This window comes from Papio anubis, chromosome 13, assembly GCF_008728515.1.
Source record: "Papio anubis isolate 15944 chromosome 13, Panubis1.0, whole genome shotgun sequence".
NCBI lineage: Eukaryota > Metazoa > Chordata > Mammalia > Primates > Cercopithecidae > Papio > Papio anubis.
The window spans coordinates 48,049,009-48,073,432 of NC_044988.1; the positions used below are offsets into that span (position 1 = coordinate 48,049,009).

The following is a 24,424-nucleotide window of genomic DNA, read 5'->3' on the forward strand; positions in this document are numbered from 1 at the left end:
TCTTGTCGTCTGAGTCTCTATTAAACTCAGCCTTCCCCTGGTGGTTTATGCAGGGAGCGAGAGAAGTCCCAGTCAATTGGGTGGTTCCCAGCCAGTTATTTGTGTCTGGCTGAAGTGGAAGGATTGCAGTTTTCATCTTTACACAGGAAGCTGGGGGCCCACGCCTAGAAGTGCTAGCTCTGTAAATAAACCCAAAGAAGCTGCATTTGTAGATGTACACACATTCAGGCTGAGTGCAACCGAACGAGATGACAGTTATCTCACTGACAGGCCTATGTGGTGGGACGATGGGAGCCACAGTACCTTCAGGAAGTGAAGCGAACAGGGATATCTCTTGGGAGAGATGCAGACTTGGGTGTGGAATTATCCTCACTCATCAGGCTTCCTACCAACAGAGACACACACAGTGGGAGGCAGCTGCATAGTGAAAGTTCGGATGTATGCTATTAATAAAGACTAACACTTATACATCACAACTACATTTAATGTTCACATCAACCCTATGATTATCTCCATTCACATATGGGAAAATAGCAGCCCAAAGAAGCCCAAGGTCACCCAGCTGGTGGAACTAGGATTCAAAGTCAGGCAATCCTACTCCAGCCAAAGACTCGATTTGACCCACCATGCTGCCTCCCGCCCCGCTGCCTGCAACTGCTGTGCCACAGCCACCTTTGGCAAGCATGACATTCTTCCCTACTGCTTGAAGGTTGGTGGTTGACAATAACAGGACATTTTACTGAAATTGTCACTTTCTCCTGCCCTAAAGGCACTTCTTTTACCATGATAGCACTTCTAGCTCCCTATTTTTAAAGCATTTTAATAAAAACAGCTAGTGTAGGGGGGAAAAAAAGGCACACCTCTAGAGCTCTTCATAAACAGGCCCTAGTGAAAGGGCAGCATGTTGCCAGGCCCAGAAGATGCCCACGCAGAGACTATGGTGAGAGCTGCTACAGAGGACCCATGGCCTGAAAGCCCAACTCCAGCCGGTTTGCCAGCAGCTCGCCCCTCAACATCACAGGCCTGTCAAACAATGTGAAAATATACCAGAAAGCTCTTCTTGACATTTCAGTTATTTTTTAAGAAGTCGTAGGTTTTGTTTTAAAGAAAAAGTCAATGCTAGAACTATACATATTCACATACCAGCAACCAAACAATGTCTTACAGAGGCCCCACAGCAGGAGGGAGGAGCTGGAAATGCCAGAGCAAAAACCCAGTAAGGCTTAAATGGTGGGAAGGGCTCGAATACAATGTATGGCAATTTTTGCAGCCAAAAGCAGAGTCCTTGCTTAGTCTCAAAGATTTCCAGGAAATCCCTGGTCCCGTTAAGATCAAAGTGGTCAACAGTCACTGAAGCTCATTTATGCCTCAGTTTCTTCTTCCTGCAACAACATACCTCATCAGGTAGGGCTGTGTGAAAACCATTAGTTGATTCATGTTGAATTTCTTGAACCCAGGAAGCAAAGGTTGCAGTAAGCCAAGATCACACCACTACACTCCAGCCTGGGTGACAGAGCGAGACTCCATCTCAAAAAAAAAAAAAAAAAAAAAAAAAAAAAGGTTGGGGGGTAGCTGGCTTATCATCAAAGCACTTATTGAATGTTAATTGCTATTATCATCAACATCATCTAAGTTACCTTGGAAGAAACAGGAAGATGAAGGGCAGGGCTGGCAGAATTTTTGCTATTTTACTTTACTTCCCATTATCAGCTTGTAAGACTCTCCCATGTTTCCGTTTTTAATTGAGAGGGAAATCAACTGCTCCTCCAAAGCTCAATACTACACAATAGCCAGGCACAGTGGCTCACATCTGTAATCTCAGCATTTTGGAAGGTCAAGGCAGGAAGATCCCTTGAGGAGTCTGAGACCAGCCTAGATATGGTGAGACCATATCTCTACAAAAAAAATGTTTAATTACCTGGGCATGGTGGCTCACACCCGTAGTCCCCAGCTTCTCAAGAGCCCTGGAGCTCAAGGCTGCAGTGAGCTGTGGCCAGGCTACTGCACTCCATCACGGATGAAAAAGTTAGACCCTACCTAAAAAAAAAAGTACACAAAAGTATAAACAAGAAAGACAAAAGACATCAATGAACCACGTTCTATGTCTTGGAAGAAAACCTATCAGTCCATGTAGCCAACTCAAAAACTCACCAAAAAACTGACAAAATTCCAGAAATACTACTTCCCAGGAGAAATGTTATAATTCCAATGTACTGCCTAGACTCAACTCAGAACACCCAATGTATACTACTATTTCCTTCAAGTAACTAAAAAGCATGGAGAGATATTCATTCATGAGCAAATATACAAGCAAAAGCTAAAATTAAGGGTATTTCACTTGCAAGTGGTTGAGTTTCTCATAAATAACATGCGGTTATCCCCTCACTTCATCCTGCAAATGAACCCAAAGAAATAGTCCACCTTTATTCATGGTTTTCAGCTAAAATGAGACAAGTTAGATCTCAATCATCTGTTAGCGGGGTTCCCAAAAGAAGTCAAAGCCATCTACTAAGGGTCAAGGAATGGTGGGGTAGAGAAAAGGATGGAGCACTTGGGAAGTAACCTAATGAAAACTGACCTGTTAGGTGAATTAACCCAGGGAAGGATAAATCAGGAAACAAAATAAGGCATAACTCCCCTTTGGTGTTCTCTCTCTGTGTTCCTCATTTTGTTCAGTAAACCAGCTATCACATAAAGACTTCAGGATTCAGATTCAGTCTGCACTGAATGTGAGTTAAATCAGAGAAGGTTATCTACCCACATCACATACTGCCAATTAGGACAATATTGGCATTGATTGATGTAAGACCTTGAAGTAAACAGTAAAGACTTGAATACCCAATGAATTCTACAATCCTCCAAGTTTAACCTCAAATTATTGTCTGCTCCCCACTCACCCAGTTCACTTGGAGATGCTTTTACAAATCAAATGTGTATGAGTTTGTCAGAGACTGTTTTTTGGCCAAACCTCAGCTTATTCATAGCACCCCAAGATTTTCAACTGTTTTGTTGCCACCCCAAAACTTAAAGGCAGATATTGGTAATCAAGCCTTTGCTAAAAGAACTGGGGTGCTGCCTTGTCAACTAGAGTTTTACAATTTCACTCAGATTCTGTGAAGCACCTCGTCCCAACAGAGCATGTGTCATGCCTCTGATAACACAATATACAGATGTCGCTCACCTCTGTGTTTTCAAAAGGCAAATTCCATCTCCAACCTAGGATTTCCCAGGCTGCCCCTAAAGATATGGTTCATATATGTGTAAACAGAAATTAAATGTGAGGTTATATGAGTGAGGAAAAAGCAGACGGTCAGGAATGGTTCTCCTGCCGAACATAAATAATGTTTGTTTAAGCAGAATGCTTAGGAGAGCCTGAGAATGGTCAACATTCAGACCAGAAAGCAGAAAGCCTGGGAAAACTGCCTCCCTCTCTGGGACTTCATGATGGCCAGGGTGGCCTTCGTTACAAATCCTGTGAAGCATAGTAGACAAGCTGTGAACAACTTAGTTACCAGGTGAGCAAGTTGAGGAAATGTCTGGTGGTGAAGCCCAGGAGAGTGGTGATAAAGCGTGTCATGGCTTGGTTTTCTTCCCCTAGGCCTCCATCATCATTTTTTAAATAACAGCAGAAGCACCAGGAAATGGCTTGGCTGAGGCTAGTGAAGAATGGCAAAATTGTTCTTTAGTCACCCATCTACAGACAATCCCTGAATTATGATGGTTTGACTTACGGTTTCTCAACTTTACACAATGGTACAAAAACGAAACACATTCAGTACACTTCTTCTCTGACAATGGGGCTATGTCCAAATAAACTCATCATGAATTTAAAATACCCTAAGTCAGAAACACACTTTTCATTTCTGATATTTTTGACTTATAATGGGTTCATCAAGACAACTTGATTGTTGAGGAACATCTGGGTTCTGTTTCATGGCTGGAAGTCAGCATGTCTCAGTACCAGAGCACAGGGCAGGTGCCAGCTCCGTGGACTCCTGAGCTGAGTTTCTTCAGCCTGCACAGGCCCGTCCCTACTACAGTGAAGAGATTCAAGGTAACCCCCTAAAAGCAGGTCCCCAAGACCTGAATCCTGTACACCCTTTGCACGATGAGGGTTTGCCTTCGTACTTGGCCACGTACGAAGCTGGGATGGAAAACAATCAAAGTCCTCATCTAGCCCTGGTGGTCCTCGCCTGACCCTTTCATTACCAGATGATCATCCATCCCTTCTCATCTCATCTCTTTCTTCCTGATTTCTTTTTCCATGACATACCTTTCCTTTTCCTCAGCGTTTAACACATTTTGCTAAGCACCAACTCTGGGCTCCAAGGACACAAGGGTGAGAGCCTAGTCCCTGCTGTAAGGGAGCTCACAGTCTAATTGAGAAGCAGACACATCCCACAGCAAATGACACTGTGTCCTACCAGTTACGAAGTCCAAGTTCTGGGGAATCTCCAGCTCTTCTCCCTCATTTGGCCCCTTCCATAGTCAGCACCAGTGACTGCTCTCTTTAGTCCTAATCTTCTCTCATTGGGGCATTTGCAAAGGTCTCCTAACTGGATTATTTAAATCTACTCTGGTCTCTACCAATCCACCTTCCACACAACAACTAAAACTATTGTTATATTGCCTATAGAACTTCAGTATAAACTGATATCTATGTATAAAATTAACTTAAATCTGTACTCTCGAGGCAGTTAGATAACATTTAAAACACCCAATCATAAATCCACCCTCCAGAAGTACCATTGCAAGTATTTCAAATATTATTATCTAGCTCTGCACTAGAAGTTTCATTAATTATACAAAGTTTATTAGTCACACAGTAGTGAAATATGCCATGTTTGAGGACCAGAGAGAAGAAACAAACATGACTGCCCTTGTATAGATAATGTGAGAATCCAGCTACTATCGTTTGAGTGTGCCCCACTCCACTCCAAAATTCAACTGTTGACAATGTGGTGGTATTAAGAGGTGAGGCTTTTAAGAGGCAATAGGTCACCAGGGCTCCTCCTCTCATGAATGGGATTAGGCTCTCTAAAGAGACATCACAGAAGGAGTTCATTTCCTTTCTGCCCTCTACCTTCTGTCATGTGAGGACACAGCGTTCCTCCCTTCTGGAGGACGCAGCATCAAAGACGCCACCTTGGAAGCAGAGAACAGTCCTCACTGGTACCTTGATCTTGAACTTTGCAGCCTCCAGAACTGTAAGAAATAAATTTCTGCTCTTTATAAACTACCCAGTCCGTGGTACCCCTGACAGCACAAATCGACCAAAACACTAGCAAATCCAGTAGCCTGATGATCCAAGTCTACTGTTGTCTTTGGTTCTATGTGCCCAACTCTGTTTGCCTGATCTGAATAGGGAAGTTTTTGGCTAATCTTACTTTAGGAATATTCACTTTAGAGTAACTAAGTGTTTATCAGGGTGCCCAGGGTTGGACAATAGGACTTATTCAAGTTCAAGGAGCAGGTTATACAAGTACTTTGGACCAGTTTGCTAGCATTTATGCCCATGCCAGAATTTGGTCTGAGACTTGTTTTCCTTGTAACACACCACCCTCAGGTACTGAGACAGTGTAGGTGGAGACACAGCCTCAGCCTCTCATGGATGGGAGCTACCCATCTTTACCATGATAACTTGGGAACTGTTGATCAACAAAAATGGCTTAAATCAGTTCAGTTCAAAAAGAGACCTTCCCAAAACACGGTTTGAGTTGTATCAGTCCTCTGGTCCTTGGCTTTAAAATCTTTATACCTTCCCACTGTTGTTAGGACTGAACTCCTTAAAATATCCTGAAGTACCCTACAATAGCCCAGCTCATTTCTGGCCACTTTCTCTGGGTGAATGGCCTCAGTTCCATGAAGTTCCCATTTTCCTTCTGCTCTCCACCTTCTCAAGAGCCATGGAATAGCAACCACCAAACCCACAACCATCCACTCTTGTTAAATCAGGGCAGGGCAAATATGGAGGCTATAAAATGCTTGTTACATAAAGTCTTTAAATATTAACCAATTATACAATTCTTTTCCCCACTGCCTTGCAGCAAAGGCAGAGAGCTGGGCCCCTCCATCTTTGACAGCCTTTAGAGTTGGAGGCTGCCTGAGATCCAGAGTCACCATCAAGGGTACAGAATCCTATCTTCCCAAAGCTACCTCTTCCCCTCACCTCTCCTCCATTTCCCCATGGCACACAACCAGGGCACACTAATTTCAGGGCCAGATCTGGATTTGTGGTGGAAAAATAAAATATTATTTATTGTACAATTATGTACAACATCTCTTCTTCTAACTGATCTTTTGCTGAAAAACTGATCTTTTGTTTTGCTGAAAAAATGATGGGTGGGAATACAAAAGAAAGTGATCAAGAAAAGACTAAATTGAATGACATGATAAAGGAAGAAGAAATCCTAAGGGACAAGACCTGGCTAACTGGCTAGAGACACCTGGGATGAGGAGACAGAGGAGAAAAAGGAAAAGAAGGGAAAGAACAGGGAAGCAGGTCACATCTCAGCTGATATTCACAACCTCAGGAAGCTATTCCCACTGCCTGAGCTAACTCCTTCTCCCTCCTCCTCCCTTCTCCCTCAAAGCACACAGCACAGTCACTATTACTTATCCAACCCTGGTGCTGGTAACCTGACTTCAGAAAACCCTTCCTTGAGGATGTCAGAAAAGACCCCTTTCTCCCTAAAGACCATGGGACAGAAAAGGGAAACAGAGGAAAGGCTTTCAGAAATCAAGGATGTTGCAATCACTTCTCAGGGACCATGGCAGGAAGCAGAAGTGCAAGGCCTCCTTCACTGCAGGTTCTCCTCAAAGCCCCACAATACCTCAATTCCCAGAAGCAGCCTGTAGTGATCCCACCCTCATCCACCTCCATGGATGGTAGCTCTGTCCTTTCAGTCACTTAAACCCCAAATTATGGCATCATGCTCAGTTCTCTTATTCCCAGCTCACATCCAATCAGCAACTTCATGTGGCCCACCTTTGAAACACATGCAGAAAGTGACACTTTTCTCATGGACCCCACTTATCCCCACCAGGTGTGAGCCTGCATCACCTTCTATGGAATAAGCCTTCTACCAGGCCTTGCTTCTACCTGTGCTCCCCTACAGTCTGTGCTCCCCTACAGCCGGTGCTCCCCTACAGCCGTGCTCCCCTACAGCCTATGCTCCCCTACAGCTGGTGCTCCCCTACAGCCTGTGCTCCCCTACAGCCTGTGTTCCCCTACAGCTAGTGCTCCCCTACAGCCTGTGCTCCCCTCCATAAGCAATCAGGGTGACCACAGTGATGATTTTCACAGACACCAGATCTTGGCACTTCTCAGGTCCAAGCTTGATGTTGTCACCTCTCAGAACATGAGCCAAATTCCTGGCAATTGCCTGTGAGGTGCTCACTGGCCTCCTCACTGCTCTCTGAACACACCTAGACAGAAACATGCCCACCTCAGGGCCTGTGCTCTAGCTGCTCCCTGACAGCCACTTGGCTCCTTCTCTCATCTCCTCCTTCAGGCCTCTCAAATCTCACCTCCTCAATGAGGCCCTTCCTGATTGCTCCATTAACTAAAACCTGTGCCTCCCAGAACCTGAGCCTCTTCATCCCAATGAGCTTTTCCTTGTTGCCTTCTGACATATCAGATCGTTAATATGCTTATGATTTAGTATGTGTTATTTTAATTATACATTATATAGTTGTTCATTATTTATTGTGCTTATTTATTATTCATGTTTGTCTCCCCCTCACTAGACCATAAGCTCCACAAGGGCAAGATCTAAGTCTGCTCTGTTAACTGATGTAGGCCCAAACACCTCCAGAAGAGTTTGTGGTACCCAATAGACATTTTTGGAAAGAATGAATATGTATAAGTACATATGGATGGATGGATGGATGGATGGATGGATGGATGGATGGATGGGAGGGAGGGAGGGGATGTGGTCAATGCTATGACAAGGCATCCCATCCATCCTGATGACCAGAGCTAAGTCAGCTGCGACAGGCAGTGGAGGAGGAAGTAGGCAGATCTAGGAGGGGGTAGCTTTTATGACAGGACATATGGAGGGAGAAGGCAGGGTTCCTGAGTCCCCACCTACCACACAGGGAACTCACTGGACAAGTAGAGAAAATGAATGCCTGGAAGAGGCTGAAGACCACCTGGAGGCCATCTGGGCGGGCTCCCTGGGAGATGACCTGGGACAAGAGAATGTTAGAGCAACCGACCCAGGACTCTGAGAGAGGGGTTGCACAGGCCAGGAGAGGGCACTGTGATAGTCTCAAGTCAGGCAGGTTCCTGGAGCCCACGGGAAACAAAGGTAGGAGTCTCATGGAATCTTCGTGAGCTTCTTAACCAAGAAGATAAATGTTTCCTAAATACCATCGTTTGGGGTTTTATAAGATAAACTCCAAGATGTGACTATGTGTTACCAAATCACAAGACAAAAATACCTTTTTCCTTGGTGTATCCAAAGGAATTGTTTTCTCGAGAGAAGAGAATCCAGTCTAAGTGATTAACTGTTTCAAACCAAGAACTTACACACTGAATGATCTCTTCAAATGACCTTCAGCTCCCGGCTGTAATCATTCCTTTTTACATATTAGTCTTGTAAATAAACATCATGTAAAAAAGCCCCATTGGAATCTAATCAACATTTTTGTATCTCTGTTCCCAGAAGCAATTATTGAATAGATCTGAATGCTAACTCTATACTAGGTATAGTGGAAGATCACACACACAAACACACACACACACACACACACACACACACACAGAGTTACTGTTCCTAAAGTTTTTTCAGCCTATTTCTTAGGTCATACACCTATAAACTGCATGTCCCTTTAAAAGTATTCCAAAATTCATTCTTTTCTCTCAATCTGAATGAAGAGATTATTCTTGCATCTCTCTAGCACTCCCCTTCTTCCAAGGTACCATTCAAAAATTACTGTCCACAAGGTTTGTTTTACAAACCTCATTTCCTCTAATCCCCTGAGCAATCCTGTGAGGACTTTGCCAAGTTGCATGACCTCTCTGAGCCTCAGTTGCCCAACTGGAAAGGCAGGAATAACAACAGAGAGGGGTTTTGTGGACTGAATGAGACAGGATGTGCTGGTGCTTTTAGAACTTGAAGGGGCTTTACGCAAGTGATACTCGCATGAGTCCATTGTCTATCACAAATGAACTTTCCCAGACCCTCTGTGCCCTACACTTTGGCTGTACCATAACCTCTCATTTATCAAGAAGCCAAACAATCTAAACGTCAACAACCAGGATATTTTAACATTCAGAGCTGACCCTGAGACGCTACAGGATCCAATGAGATTTCTGAATCATAAAAAGATAGATTGAACTACATGTCGGCATGGCATGTGTATTTTATTGTATTCTAAACTTATTTGAAAAATTTATGATGAGTATTTGGCAGTACTTCTCCATGTGTGTTCCAACAGGTTTTACACAATAAAAAGGCTCTATCGTCAGAGCTGAAAAATGTTGCTTCTTCCTGCTCAATGTTCGTCCCTCCCTTCCCTGGAAACTATACCTCAGTTTTCCTTTGGGTACCCACCCCACCCCTTCAGCCCTCATGCAGTTCATGTAGCTCACACGAGATTGACCCCACACATACACACTGCTCCGTCCAGGGGTGGACCCCAGTTCAAGCCTGTATGATTAGTATTTTCTATTGCTTCAATGATCAGCTCAGGGATCCCCATAAAACTCAAGCCAGGCAAGACTCAATTCAGGGATTTTTACTGGAACCACCGGGAAGCAGAGGCCCTTTTCTCTCCGTTGGGATTGCTAGCTAAAAGGATGCCGTAAGGCCTGTATAAGAGGGCAATGTAGAAGAAAACGAAGCCAAAAGATGAAGACCAAGACCTCATTATATCACTGAAGCCCCTGGTTCCAACTATGCCTAAAGTCAACAGAGAAAGCCCTAGACTGTACAACTGCCTGAACCAATAAATTATCTTTTTTGCTTAAGCACTTGTAATGGCAAGAATGCTGATTCATACACTGGGTCATACAAAGTTAAACAAGATTTCTTTACTATAGGGCTTCACAGAGCCTTCAAAATATTAACATGCATTATGACTCTCCAACAGGGAGATATAATATACAGCACTCCTCAAACTTACGTGTCCAGTGAATTTTTTTTTTTTTTTTGGAAGACTGTATCATTGGACTTGTGTTCCATAGACAACACCTTGGGAAAGGCTAATACATATTACCTATAGGTTAACCAAGTATTAAAATACTACAAATCCCTATTCCCTTATTATTCTGGATAAATGAGACAAATGGGAATTCATTTATCCAACACTGTTGATGCATTTATCCAGACTTTAGAAGATGTATGTATATAATTTTTTCTTCTTTTTTACTAAATTGGGGTCATAAGCACAAATCATGGTATATTTTTCCAGACTTAATAAAATATGTGTATATATACAGTCGTTTTTTATTATTATACTGGGGTCATAATTCCTGAGCGGCTATACTTTTGAGTTCTGCATTTTAAAATATTTTGGCCCTCTAGTCTCACTGCCAAGTTATCAGCTGTCACTCTGCTTTGTTTAAAAGTGTCTACCTCTAGCAGCAGCCCCTAGTGTTCTGCTGTAAGCTAGTAAACAAAATGAAAGAAACTCATTGGAACTGCATTTAAAAACGGAAGTCGGGGACGGGGGCAGTATGCTGACAGTGAGAGCCAGGGTAGGAGTATGTCCTGAGTAGAGTACCTCAGTTTCTGTACATGAAATCTATGTCGATGTGTCGATGATTTTGGCAATTTAAAAGCCACTTATTTCCAGGTTCCTGCCTTGGTTTTGGACAGCTAAAGTTTCCAAACAACTGACCTTCAAATATGGGAATTGTTATACTACTTAGCCAAGAAAAGAACCACTCCAACTTGATAGTAAGCACTGAACTCTGCTTAGGAACTTCAAAATGAAAAATTCTTTATTTAAGGCCAGGAGCGTCCATAGTCCAAAAATTCCATTTCCTCATAAGTCATCCATTGGCACAAAAGTCAAATTTCAGTCATTTTTCAGGCGTTTTTTTTCTGCCTATAACTCTCAAATCACTGATTGCCCATTTAAAGGGTATTTGCGGGCTCCCCTGTTTTATGATCTTATAATAAAAGACATGGGGATTTGAGACAACAGAGAGATAACTAAACTCCCTTCTTGTCGTTGTAAGTATAGCCTTGGCCCTAAGCAGGTAGGCAGAGCAGAGGCAGAGGCAGACAGGCTGGTCTGGGCAACAAGGCCCATGAAAATCAGTGTTAGATTCAATGACAGCAGTGGAAACTCCTGAGTCTTTTTCATTTGCATCAAGCTGGGTTTGCAGCCACATTTAGAGGCTTGACAAGGAAAATGCATCAGGATTTCTCATGTAAGTATCTAAGGATCCAAAGGCTTCAAGAACCAGGGCACCTGCAGCCCAGTAGTGTGGCTGAAAGAGGAGCCCAGCCTTGCATTGCCCTGATGCTTTTTCCAGATTCCAGAGCACATGTTCTGGAAGGGTCACAGGCTCCTGGGCTACTGTTGCACCCTCAAAGTGGGGAGGAGCCAAGCACCTGCTCAGACAGCCATGTGCAATTCTGAACCTGCTCTGCCAAAGAAAACACCCCTGTCTGCCCCAGCCCCAGCATTTATGTTCAGAAAGGCCTCTGTCTTCCCACTTCCAGGGCTGCTGACCAGATGTGGACCTGGGTGAAGGCGGGGCAGGTCTGAGGAACCAGGAGGCCATTAATCTGCAATTAGGACTGTGCACACCCCCGCCTGCTCCACCTACTTCCTCTTGACAACTGCACAGCTAAAAAGCACTTTTAGAGGAAATGGATCCCTCAGTTCATCTTCTGGATGAGTCATTTTGGAAAGAGTTTTTGTGCAGATCTCATTGCCCTGGGGCAGTTAGCTCCACTCAGAGGCCGAGGTCAGGAGATCAAGACCATCCTGACAACACAGTGAAACCCAATCTCTACTAAAAAAGAAATACAAAAAATTAGCCAGGCGTGGTGGCGGGCGCCTGTAGTTCCAGCTACTTGGGAGGCTGAGGCAAGAGAATGGCATGAACCTGGGAGGTGGAGCTTGCAGTGAGCCGAGATCGCACCACTGCACTCCAGCCTGGGCGACAGAGTGAGACTCCACTAAAAAAAAAAAAAAAAAGCAGAAAAAGGAGGAGGAGGAGGGTCTTATTCTCAATATCTACGTTACTTCATTTCAATTTTAGGGCAATGAGACTATAATGAAAAGGCAGTTAGAAGACACACACAAAAGCAAAACCTTAAGATGGGACAGGAGTGCTGGCTCCCTCAGCTCAGACCCCAGCCAGGACTGTTGCCCCTGATGTCAGAACTGGGCTGTGGTGTCTGCTCAGCTGCCCCTGGTCTGCTGGTGCTATCTGAGAGGGTGTGGAGGTGGACAGCTGGGGCAGAGGATGGAGGTGGGAGAGCATAGCCTCAGGGAATGGCCTGGGGTTCAGGGGTTAGCGACCCCTGCCAGGGTTCTGTTCACCTGCATACACAAGTTAGCCTGGTGCCTGTTCTGCTCCAGGTTTGCCCTTCTGCCCAGTCAGAGCCAAAGTCACACTCCAGGTATGCTTTGCAGTTGAGAAGACCAGTGAAAGCCCATGAGCGCTTCACCCCCTCCAACTGGCTCTAGGCCAGGTCTAGCAACGGGCTGCCTGCCTGTGCTGACTCCTTCCCACTCCTCACTCACACAATACTAAACTACAGCAGAGGAATAACGAAACATAAAATGACATCATGAAGAAATCAGGAGGAATGACCTCAAAGGACAAGGGATTTCAAGAAACCTGAAGAAGGCAAGAGGTGAATGCTGGAGTGATGACTGACAAATGTATAAGAGGAAGCCACAGCCTGGAATGAAGACACTGCCAGGGAGCTGGAGCTGCAGGGAGTGGGGTCCGTAGAAGCTGGTGGGGCTCAGGATTCGAAATGACAGGTACCACAGAGGGCAGGGGAGCAAGCGGTGCTATAAACATGGGCATCACTGACAAGGGACCTATCCTTCCCCATCCTCCAACCACTGTCCAGCACAAGAGCTTGAAGCTAAGCCAAAAAAGGAGACTCATCTTTAAAGACATTGATTCCTGAGAAAATGCAGCCAGCAGTAGACTGAAGAGTACTTTAAGCTGATTTGGTGCTATATTCAGACCTTAACGGGGGAGGGGGTTGAAAAGCGAATTCCTGATCCCCCTCAAAAAGAAGGCAAAGTACCAGAATCTCCACCCACACAGGTGGCCCCAGTGTAACGTGAACCAAACAACAAGCCCCACCCTGGTCACCTAGCCTGCTGACAGGATGGCAGACCTGCGAGGTAGTCAGATACCACCATCTTAAGAGGACTGCATGCCCAACGGATGTCCCTGGCCACCATACCCTAAACCAGCAGACCACTTCCAGCCAGCCCAGGGCTCCACACAAAGCCCACTCTTCCCAGCCAATCAACCTCACTAGAGAATGTCCTTTCCTCTGATGGAAAAGAATTCACTATCTTTCCGTTGTAAAAGCTCAACTCTCATTTTCTGCCCCAGAACCTCATCCCCAAGAACCTACTCGATCCTGTATTGAAAGTTTTCCTGCATAGCTATAAAACTTTTGCCTTGTGTTCTATTATATTAATATCTTTGACCTCTAGTCATTTTTATTTAATGGCACACCTAAAGTTTTGGGAACCCTGGGCTAGGGTAGGTGATTAAGCTCCCACTTCATTCTCCTAAGTGGACAATATGCAATATAAGCATGTGCTCACATTTTTGAGAGAAGACTACATGTTTGAAGGTTTCCCATTGTCATATTTGTTGAATGAGATCATACCAGGTATAGGGCAGTGCGTGCACATGTGTGTGCGTGTCCTTTCATCACAGAGCCTTTTACCTGCAAACTCAATATGGAAGCCCAACACACAGACCTGCTAAGAAGGTGCTCAGATGAGAAATGAGGAGGAAACCAGTGCCCCATCTGCTCAGCTCCTGTTTCCTCCTCGTGGCCCAGCTGCTTTCTCAAACCAGATTTCTAGGAAACACAGTTAGCAACCCTGCCACAAAACAACTAAAGACTAATTTACCTGTATGAGGAAAAAACACATATATTTTATTTTGTAAAATACGTAAAATAAAAAATGAGCAGTTATCCTTACCTGCACACTTGTAAACACTGACTGATGAAATCATAAGTAGATTCAGCCAGTTTCAGTTCAGCAATTGTCTTCCTCATCCTCATCTACATTTAATGAGAGTTAACTGTGAGTCAGAGCTAAGTGACTGACGTATACACTATCAATCAATCCAAACAGCAAAACCATGAAGCCAGGATTGCTATTATCCACATTTTCACACGTTGAAGAATTTGACCAAGCTCTCATAGCTTGTGGTGGCAAGGGCCAAGGTGCAAAACCAGGTCTGGACTCCAAAAACCATGCATGCTCTTCACTACCATGTTTCACAAGGCCCCAAATAGGCGCTTTGTATTTTTTTTTTTTCTGTATTTTCTAAGTGTTTTACTCGTATTAATCACTTTCATAATATTAAGGACATTTTAATTTGGAAGCCAAAAAAAAAAAAGAAAAGAAAAGAAATAGGTAGTAAGGGGAGAGTTGGTTTCTTAAGGCCAAGAGGAACAGGCAAGGAAGGGATGCTGTAGGGCAGCCTCTCCAGCCTGGGGTCACCATGAAGATGGCCTCATTACAAAGGCAGAGCTCAGACAAAATTCTTCACTCCAACAGGGTCTGTGATCCTCGGTCAGCCAGTCAATCCCATCCTTGAGCTTCCTCCCTTCCTGGCAATTGATAACATTAGGAAAGCTTATTAGCCTTGATGTTACCAAACACTGTCATATAATTATACCGAGAGGCGAGAAATGGAGGGTGTATGAGAACCAAAATCCCTCATCTGCCAAAACAAATCATGTCTAAAGTCGATGAATCAGCACATAGCAGTATATGCATATTATTTAGGAATGTGAATAGAAGTATTATCAAAATAGATAATTTAAAGCTGTTCTCTCTGGGGAAATATCAATGGGGGAAGGCTAAGCAGCTGGGACATAAGAGATTGCTGTATTTTTACAAGCATTTTAGCACTATTTGGCTTTTCAAATCAAGTGTCAATTTTTTTGGATTTGTTAAAACAAAGTAGTAATAATAAAACTTACCCTTCTTAGTGTAATCCTTTAGCTTAATGAACTCCAGTAAGCTCAGACAGAATGTGATTTGATGTAGTTTGTGGAGCCAGGAGATCTGAGACACAGAAGATGGGAGGTGCCTGGTGTTGTGGAAGAGCCATGGGTCAGAAGACCTGGATTCTGACCTTGGCTCTGCTGCTCTGTGCTGTGTGGCCTTGGGAAAGGTGATTAACCACTCTGAGCCTCTCTACCCCTAAAGGCAGGCACTCAGACCCCATACAAACCAATGAGAGGATTAAATAACATAGATGCCAACCCAACAATGAAAACAAAGCTCATGGTGAGGATGCAAGGTATGGGGACCTGTGAGGCCTGCGTCAGGTGGGTGACAGCCATGGAAAGACAGAGCCCTAGATAGAAAGGAACAGACCCCTGGCCCCTCCACCAGGCCCTGTGCCCAAGCCCAAGGCTCCAGACATGAGCTGAACTCCCCTCACCTTCTCCATGCTGCTCCCAAGTTCCCTGAGACCAGGAAGTGTATTTTAGGCTTCTGTGAACTAGAGAGAGTCAAGTGTCCCAGACTGAAGTCTGCATCCCTCTGTGAGGCTCACCCAGACCCATGAGCTCATCTAACTGGCACAAAGTCTTTCCTCAATTCTGCCCAATTAAAAACAAAATCTGCAAGTTAATTGGCTGTATGGGACCCTCTTTAACAAAGTCCCTCCTCAATTTTGCTCAATTAAAAAAATATAAATAAAATAGCTTTAAATTACTTGGCCTTAGAAACAAACGTGGTAAAAAACCTTAGGCTCAAGAGAGAAACTCCAGGGTGGAATCTGGCTCACCACTAGGTCTAACTTTGCCACAGGTCTGGTCACAGCTGTCATTTTAGGACAAGCACATCCAGGCTCTCCAGAAACCAGGCCAGCCTGGGGCAATTTCTTCCAGGCTCTAAGCATTTAGAAGAGCCCACAGCTTTTGCTCACAGCTCAAGGACCAGGTGTTGACTGCCTGCTTGCCAAGGCTGCTTTTCCTCCCTCCTCTCCCTGGAATCATAGCCTGTACTGGCTTGGGGTTGGGGAGAGGTCTGGTAGGTTCATGCATCCCTGCCTCCCTCTTTCTTTCCCTCCATCACCTGTGACCAAAGACATCCACACCCCATCGAACAGCAGTATTCTTGCTGGTATGTCATGCAGTGAAGAGGTAGAAGGATGCTTTGTGAAGCAGCCCTGCACACAGAGAACCCAAAACAAGACACCAGACCAGGCCCAAGGCACCTCCACCAATACTGACACACAGTGGGGATGCTAACGTAAAATTTCCCAAAGGTCCCAAGCAATACAGACTAATGTCTGCACAGCCAGCACATGGGTGTAAACACACAGAGCTACAGATTCATTCCCCCCAAAATAAAATTTATTCTTTGGTGCTTCATACTTGGCAAGGGTTAATCATTATGTCCGTTCATACAATGATTAAATTAATAAAATACATCTGGATCAGAGAAAACCTCAGAGACCAATTTTGATTCCATAAGCACAAAGTAAAGAACCTGAAACGGAGTGGCGATGCAGTAAAGGAGAAGTTAAGGGGAGTTAATTAGCCGGTGATTAAATGTCATTTTCCCTGAGTCAAGTAATTCTCATTTTATTCAAGTGCTCTGGAAGTGGTGAAGGTTTTTTTTGTTTTTTGTTTTTTTCTGTCATTTTAGGGAATTCTTTTTTTGTCCAACAAATAATTCTCAGTTGTCTGCTTTTAAAAGTACTGTGTAATTTCTAAATTACAATTTTTCAAAATCAGGCTGACACTTCCAACTTCCTCTGGCTGGGGTTTTCTGAATCATCCACAGAAAGATGGCTGCTCTGCGGAGAGCCTGCCTGGGAAACCGGCTTGTATATCCTGTGCCCCAAAGCATCCACTTCCTCAAAGGTGTAGCCAGGAGGCTCAGGATATGAAGCTAGGCACCTGCTCATTTCCTTGGGAGTAAAGCTGATGGTGTAGGTGGTCTGGCCTTCCACAGGGACATTTCCTCGAGGGCCAGACCAATGAGGCTTACAGCTTTTGGTATTGATAGGCGGGTGGGGCACATAGTGGGCCCGAGTGGTGGTCAGGCAGTCCAAGGGCTCGGTGGGAAAGTCCAGCTGGGGAATGGGCTTGACTGGCTCTGTGCGCATGCTGGACCACTGCTTGTAGTCATCCTTGGTGGTGGAAGAGCCTTCAAAGCGACCGCTTTTCCTAATCTGAGGTGCAGGTCGGCAGGACCGAGCTGGGACACCCTTAGGGTATGTGTAATGGGCCTGCACTGTTGTCAGAAGATCCATGCTGTCTTCAGGAGGGACGTAGGTGATCGGAGCTTTGGAGAACATCTGGGGCGTTGGCCAAGCTTGGTACTTATCTCGAAACTCAGTGGTGTTAGAGAAAGGCATGTCTAGCCCAGGGGGCCTGGCTAGAGGTTTCAAGCTCTTAGCAGGCTCACCCATCAGGCCCCGATAGGATTGTTTATGAGTGGTAAGGCTTTCAAAGGGGATTTCACAAGGCCTGAACTTCTCTGCTTCGTGCACAAAGCGCTTCTCCACGGGGTGGGCCACGTAGCTCATCTTGTAGTTAGTCACATCCTCCAAGGGGATGTTACAGAGCTTTGGCATGGCCAGAGGTTTACAGCTCACAGTCTTCACAAGGCCTTTTATGGGGTAATCGTCCTGGTGTGTGGTCCTATTATCAAACCTGACTGATGCTGGCTGGTATTTGTGTTCCAGACGAAGTGGCTGTCGCCTTGGTTGGTTCCAAGGCAAATAATCAGCTGAAATTAAAGCAGAAGAGGTAATTAATAATAAATCAAGTCAACCAACTTGCATATATTCTACAGAGCCCGAAGGTCATAAGCCAGTCTCCAATGAAGTAGTCTTTGAGACAAAGGAACGACAGAGCACATCCCTGCTACCACTTGATATAGTGGGATAGGCAATTCACAACCCACCACTGGCGGGCCACCAGCCAGACGAACCAGGCCTACCTGGTCATCTGTGGGGTGACAGCCCACTGTGTCCCTGTAATCCTCACATCTAATCCACATATATCAAATATGCTACTCCAAAGGAATAGGGCATTGTATTGGCTGGTGAGAGAAAAGTGGCTGCCACTTGTATAAAACTTATTACATAACAGGCAGTGTTCTAAGTGCTTTATATATCAACTCACTTAATCTTCAGACTGTCCTAATAAGGTGGGTACTATCAATGCCAGTTTTATAGATGCAGAAACAGATGCACAGAAAATGAGAGAATTTGTCCCAGCTCACTTGGCTAGAAGTGAAAAAGCACAAATGCAAATTCAGACCCAGAGCCCACGATCTGACCCACTCTACTCTCTGGTTCTAACAATTAAGGAATACCAACTACATGTCAGTCAATTGTGCTCAAGTCTTTCCATACATGATCTTGTTTCATCTTCACAATAACCCTTTGTGATGGGCATGATTCTCTCCATTCTACAGATTTCTAAAACAAGGCTCAGAGGAGCTAAGAAACTTGCCCAAAAGTCACATGGCTAGCGAGTTAAGTTGGAATTTAAATCGTATTGTTGACTCCAAAGCCATGTTCTTCTGATACCTCATATCACACACTTAAGGACATTATATTTCCAGATAGAGTAAAGGTGAAAGAAAAAAATAATCAAAGGGAAGATTTGCAGGAGGAAAACAACTTCAGAATGTTTGAAGAATGAAAAGAATTGGCCATTCTAGATGTCCATCTCAAGAGGAACCTCTGCTGTGGGGCTAGAACTGCCAACACAAAAGGAGGCCTGGACTCCAAGGAAATATGCAGTAGAGATGGCCTCTAGGCATCTTGAGGACCAGACACTGTCTTCAGACAGCACTGTAAGCCTTTGAAACTGACTTTATCACACAGACCCTCAGGGCCAGCACTAAGACTGAACATCTAGGTGAGAAAAATGGGACGACAAACCATGTGATTCAACTGCCTTGGCACTGCTGGCATTCTTTCAAAATACTTGACTGACATCCAAGACCTAGGTTGCCCCACTGGGCCCTATAAATTAACAGGTTTAAAATAGCGCTAGTGAGCCCTCTAAATCCATAGGGAATTCTCTTGCTTACCACTTTACAAAAGGTTAGAAAAAAAAGCAGCTTCCGAGGAGCCTTAGGTATATACACCAACACTAGTGGAGTCCGCAGGCACAATTTGTAACAGCTTTATTGAAGTCTAATTTGCAAAATAAAACGTACCATCTTAAGTACACAATTTAGTGACTTTTATAGAGTTGTATATCCATCACCAAAATCCAGTTATAGAGTATTTCCATCATGCCAAACATACCAATTATCTTCATTTGTAGTCAGTCTTTACTCCCATCTCCAACCCCAGGCAACCATTAATTTGCTCTTGGTCTCTGTATCTGTGCATTTTCTGGACTTCTCATATAAATAGAATCACCCAATATGTAGCATTTTGCATCTGGCTTCTTTCACTTAGTGAATGTAATTGAGGTTCATCCATATTGTAGCTTATATCAGTAGTTTACACCTTTTTATTGTTGAATATTACATGATACCAAATTTTGTTTATCCATTCACCAATTGATGGACACTTTGAGTTGTTTCTACTCTTTGGCTATTATAAAAAAATTCTGCTATGAGCCTTTGTCAAGAAGTGTGTGAACATATATTTTCATTTCTCTTGGGTAGATACTAAACTGAAATTTCTAGGTTGTATGGAAAAATCTTATCTTTAGCTTTTTTTAAAAGATACTGCCAAATGTTCTCAAAGTGAAGAAGTAGATGTGCCATTTTACATCCCACCAGCAATGTATGAACATTCTCACTTCTCCATGTCCTCATCAACACTTGTTACCATCTGTGTTTTTAAATTATTGTAGACATTCCAATGGGTATTTAGTAGTATCTTGCAGTGTCATTTACATTTCTCTAATGACTAATGATGTTGAGTATCTCTGCATGTGCTTGTTAGCTCCTCATGTGTTTTCATTGGTAAAATATTGAAATATTTTGCCCATTTTAAAATTAGATTGTCTTATTGAGTTTGCATATTCTTTACATATTCTAAATACAAATCTTACACCAGGTATGTGATTTACAAATATTTTTTCCAAGTCTATCACTTCTCTTTTCATTTTCTTATTATTTTAACAAAACACTCACCTGACACCTGACCCTTTTCATTTTCTTAATGGTTTCTAAGTGCCCAAAGGTTTTGAATTTCAATAAAGTCCCATATATAATATCTTTAATAAATCATGCTTTTGATGCCATATCTAAATTATTTGTCCCAAGATATCATAGATTTTTCTCCCATGTTTTACTTTGAAACATTTATAGTTTTAGCTATTACATTTAGATTTCTGACTCTTTTGAGTTTGGATGAGGTAATTTCATCTTTTTGCATGTGGATATCCAACTGTCCCAGCACCATTCATCAAAAAGACTATCCTCTCCCACACTGAAGTGCCTAGGCACCACTGTGAAAAGTCAGTCACAATAGGCACAAAGGCTTATTTCTGTACTCTCAGCTTAGTTGCATTGGTCATTTTACTTGTCTTTATGTCAGTATAACTGTCTCAATTGCTGTAGCTTTATAGTAAAGTTTTATAATCAGGAAGTTTAAGTTTTTCAACTTAGTTCTTATTTTTCAAAAATACTATCAGCTATTCCAGTTTATTTTTATTTCATACATAAAACCTAAAATTACTTTGCCAAGTTCTAAAAAGGAAAAGGAGTCTGCTGGGATTTTGATAGGAACCGCATTGAATCTACAGATCAACTTGGGACAACCCTACCTTAATAGTACTGAATCTTCCAATCCATGAACACAGAATGTCCACCATTTTTGTTCAGATTTTAATTTCTCCCAGCAATGTTTGGTAGCTTTCAGCATACAAGACTTGCACTGGTTTTTTTACATTTTATTCCAAGTATTTTATTAATTTTGAGGCTATTAGAAAGAGAACAGTTTTCTTGACTCCACTTTGACTGTCCATGCTAGAATATAGAAACAATTGATTTTTATATATTGTTCAGTACTGACATCTTGCTGAACTCATTTATTAGTTCTGGTAATTTTTGTGGATTCCTTTGGGTTATCTGCACACAGGATCATGTTGTCTGAGAATAAAGACAGCTTCGCATTTTCCTTTCGAACCTGGATACATTTACTTGTCCGCTTGCTTTTCTTACATTATTGCACTAGCTAGAACCTACAATACAGTATTGAGTTGAAGTGGTGAAAGCTGACATCCTAGCTCTTGTTCTCAATCGGGGGAAGCCATTTACTCTTTCACATTAAGTATGATGTTTTACAAGTACAGATTTTTTTGTGGATGCCCTTTATCAAGCTGAGGAAGTTTCCTTCTAGTCCTAAGCTTGTTGAGAGCTTTTATGAATGTTGAACTTTGTCAAATGCTTTCTCTCAACCAAGTGGCTTTTTTCTGTTACTTTATTAATGTGGTATATTAATTGGTTTTCTGATGTTACACCAACTTTAAATTCCCAGAATCCCATAGTTTTATAAATATTGAGTCTGTAACTGTCTTTTAAAAGAAAAATTACCTTTTTAATGATTTAAGAACAAATAAAAGTATATATTTAATACCTAATTACATTTACCAGTATGCTTTATTACTTTTTATAATATACTTCATTACTTTTGTGCTGCCATCTGGTATCATTCCCTTTTAGCCTGAAGGATTTCTTTTAGTACTTCTTGCAAGCTAGGTAGCTGTAACTTATCTCCATCTTTATCTGGGAATGTATTTTGCCTTCATTATTGAATCATAGTATCATTAGATATGAAATTCTTGGAGGATAGACTTTTTTCTTTCAGTACTGTGAATATGCAACCAACTGCCTTCAGTCCTCCATTGTTTCTGAAGAGAATTTAGCCATTAATAATGTCATTTTTGGGCCAGGCGCAGTGGCTCACGCCTGTAATCCCAGCACTTTGGGAGACTGAGGCGGGCAGATCACGAGGTCAGGAGATCCAGACCCTCCTGGCTAACATGGTGAAACCCCATCTCTACTAAAAATACAAAAAATTAGCTGGACGTTGTGGCGAGCCCCTGTAGTCCCAGCTACTCAGGAGGCTGAGGCAGGAGAATGGCATGAACCTGGGAGGTGGAGCTTGCAGTGAGCCGAGATTGCACCACTGCACTCCAGCCTGGGAGACAGAGCAAGAATCCAGCTCAAAAATAATAATAATGTCATTTTTCTGTACGTGATGAGTCATTTTTTTGCCTCTTTCCAAATCTTTGTTTTTGGCTTTCAACAAATTTGACTACGTTGTGAATAGATGTGGATCTCTTTGTACTTATTCTATTTGGGTTGTGCCATTTGAATGTATTAATACACATTTTTCATAAAATTTGGCAACTTTCAGCAATTAATCTAACATTTTTCTGCCCCCTTCTTCTCCTTTTTGGGCCATCATTATGAGTATGTTAGTACACTTTATGGTATTCCATGAGTCTGAGTTTGGACTTTTCCCTTAATTTTTTTCTGTTCTTCAGATTGAATATCCCTATTGAACTATCCACATTTTTGCTGATTTTTATACCAGTTCAAATCTGCTGTTGAGCCCCTCTAATCAATTTTTTATTTTAGTTATTGCCCTTCCAACTCCAGAGTTTTCATTTGGTTCTTTAATATTTCCCGTTACTGATATTCTCTATTTGATGAGCAACTGTTGTCATACTTTTATTTATTTAAACATGCTTTCCTGTTATTCTTTGAACATATTTATAATAGCTACTTTGAAATATTTGTCTGCTAGGTCCAACATCTGGGATCCTACAGAGATACTTTTTGTTGACTGCTTTTTCCCCTCCATTCATGGGTCATACTTCCCTTTTTCACGTCTTACAATTTTTTTGTGTAAAACTCAACACTTTAGATAATATGCTGCAGCAACTCTGGATTCTGATCCCCACTGGAAGTTGGTTTTACTTGTGTTTAGTGGCTTACCTGCACTAATTCCATAGAGTCTTATCTTCCCTGCAGCGTATGGCCACTGATATTTTTGTTCATTTTTTTCTTTTTAATCTGTTTTTGTTTTTACTTTGTTTGTTTGTTTGTTTTGAGATGGAGTCTCACTCTTGTTGCCCAGGCTAGAGTTCAGTGGCACAATCTTGGCTCACTGCAACCTCCACCTTCCTGGGTTCCAGTGATTCTCCTGCCTCAGCCTCCCAAGTAGCTGGGATTACAGGCACCCACCACCACATCCAGCTAATTTTTTTTTATTTTTTATTTTTTGTATTTTTATAAAAACAAACAAAACTTCCTGACCTTGTGATCCGCCCACCTGGGCCTCACAAAATGCTAGGATTACAGATGTGAGCCAACATGTCTGACTTCCTAAGGGTCACTCTGTCAGCATAGTTTAGTGGTCAGCCATGACTGGTCAGAAGTTAAACTTAAGAACTTTAAGCCAGTAAGGCATTCACACTTTGCCAATGGAACTGTGTGTGGGTTAGGAAAAACACATAGAAAGATCAGGTAGTTTATAAGTCTGATTTGGCTTTTACTTCCTACTGGGCTTTCTCATGTCTTCCCTGCACAAGAACTAGGCCTAACCGGGGATGATTAAGGATGATGAGTTGATAGATGGGCTCCTTTCTGATTTCCCTTGAGCCTGCACACAGCCTTGCCCATGTGCACAGCCTTCCAGACCACCAGGAACACATATGAGCTTATCAAGATCCACTGTGCCTATCTCATTCTCTGGATCTCCCTTCTTAAATTCCTAGCTGGTTTGCTGGTCTGTTGGTTGCCACAACTAGCACTGCAGCCTCAGACTAACTCAGAAGTTGTCTTCCCTGATTTCTTGCCATTAAGATCACTGCTGTTTTTATTGAAACCCCTGGGTATGCACTGTATTCCCAATCAAGTCAGGCCCCACTGACAGCAGAGCTGCTTGTTTCCACAGACTAGCCTGCTCAGGCAGAGCCACTACACAGATGAAACAGTGGGGGTGGGGATGGGGTGATGGAAGCAGCCCCAGAATAAAACATCACAGACGCCTAGTGTTAATAACCAAGGTGCCATAGTTTTTCTTTAATAAATGCTTCTCAATTTTTTGCATACCAGTGGTTGATTTCCAGAGTCTAGAAATGGTTGATTTTCACCATTTTGTCCAGTTTTGTCATTGCTTTTTGGGAAGAGGATTTGCCAAGCTCCTTACTCCTCCACTCCAGAAGTCCTGATATCTACCCCCACCACCCATCCCCCAGCACACTCTTAAGTTTATTTTAGGCTG

General features: G+C 43.0%; 1 protein-coding gene across 5 annotated transcripts in view; it reads right to left on the reverse strand.

The window, feature by feature from the left end:
- Window positions 1-16,538: 16,538 nt before the first annotated feature.
- Window positions 16,539-24,424, reverse strand: part of SAXO1 (stabilizer of axonemal microtubules 1) — a 120,834-nt gene continuing 112,948 nt past the window's right edge. For all 5 annotated transcript variants that reach the window (XM_009188709.2, XM_009188710.4, XM_003911680.4 and 2 more), the window contains one exon: window positions 16,539-17,940. In XM_009188709.2, coding sequence (XP_009186973.1) covers window positions 16,937-17,940 — 1,004 coding nt within the window. In that variant the 3' untranslated portion in view covers window positions 16,539-16,936. The remainder of the gene's footprint in view (window positions 17,941-24,424) is intronic.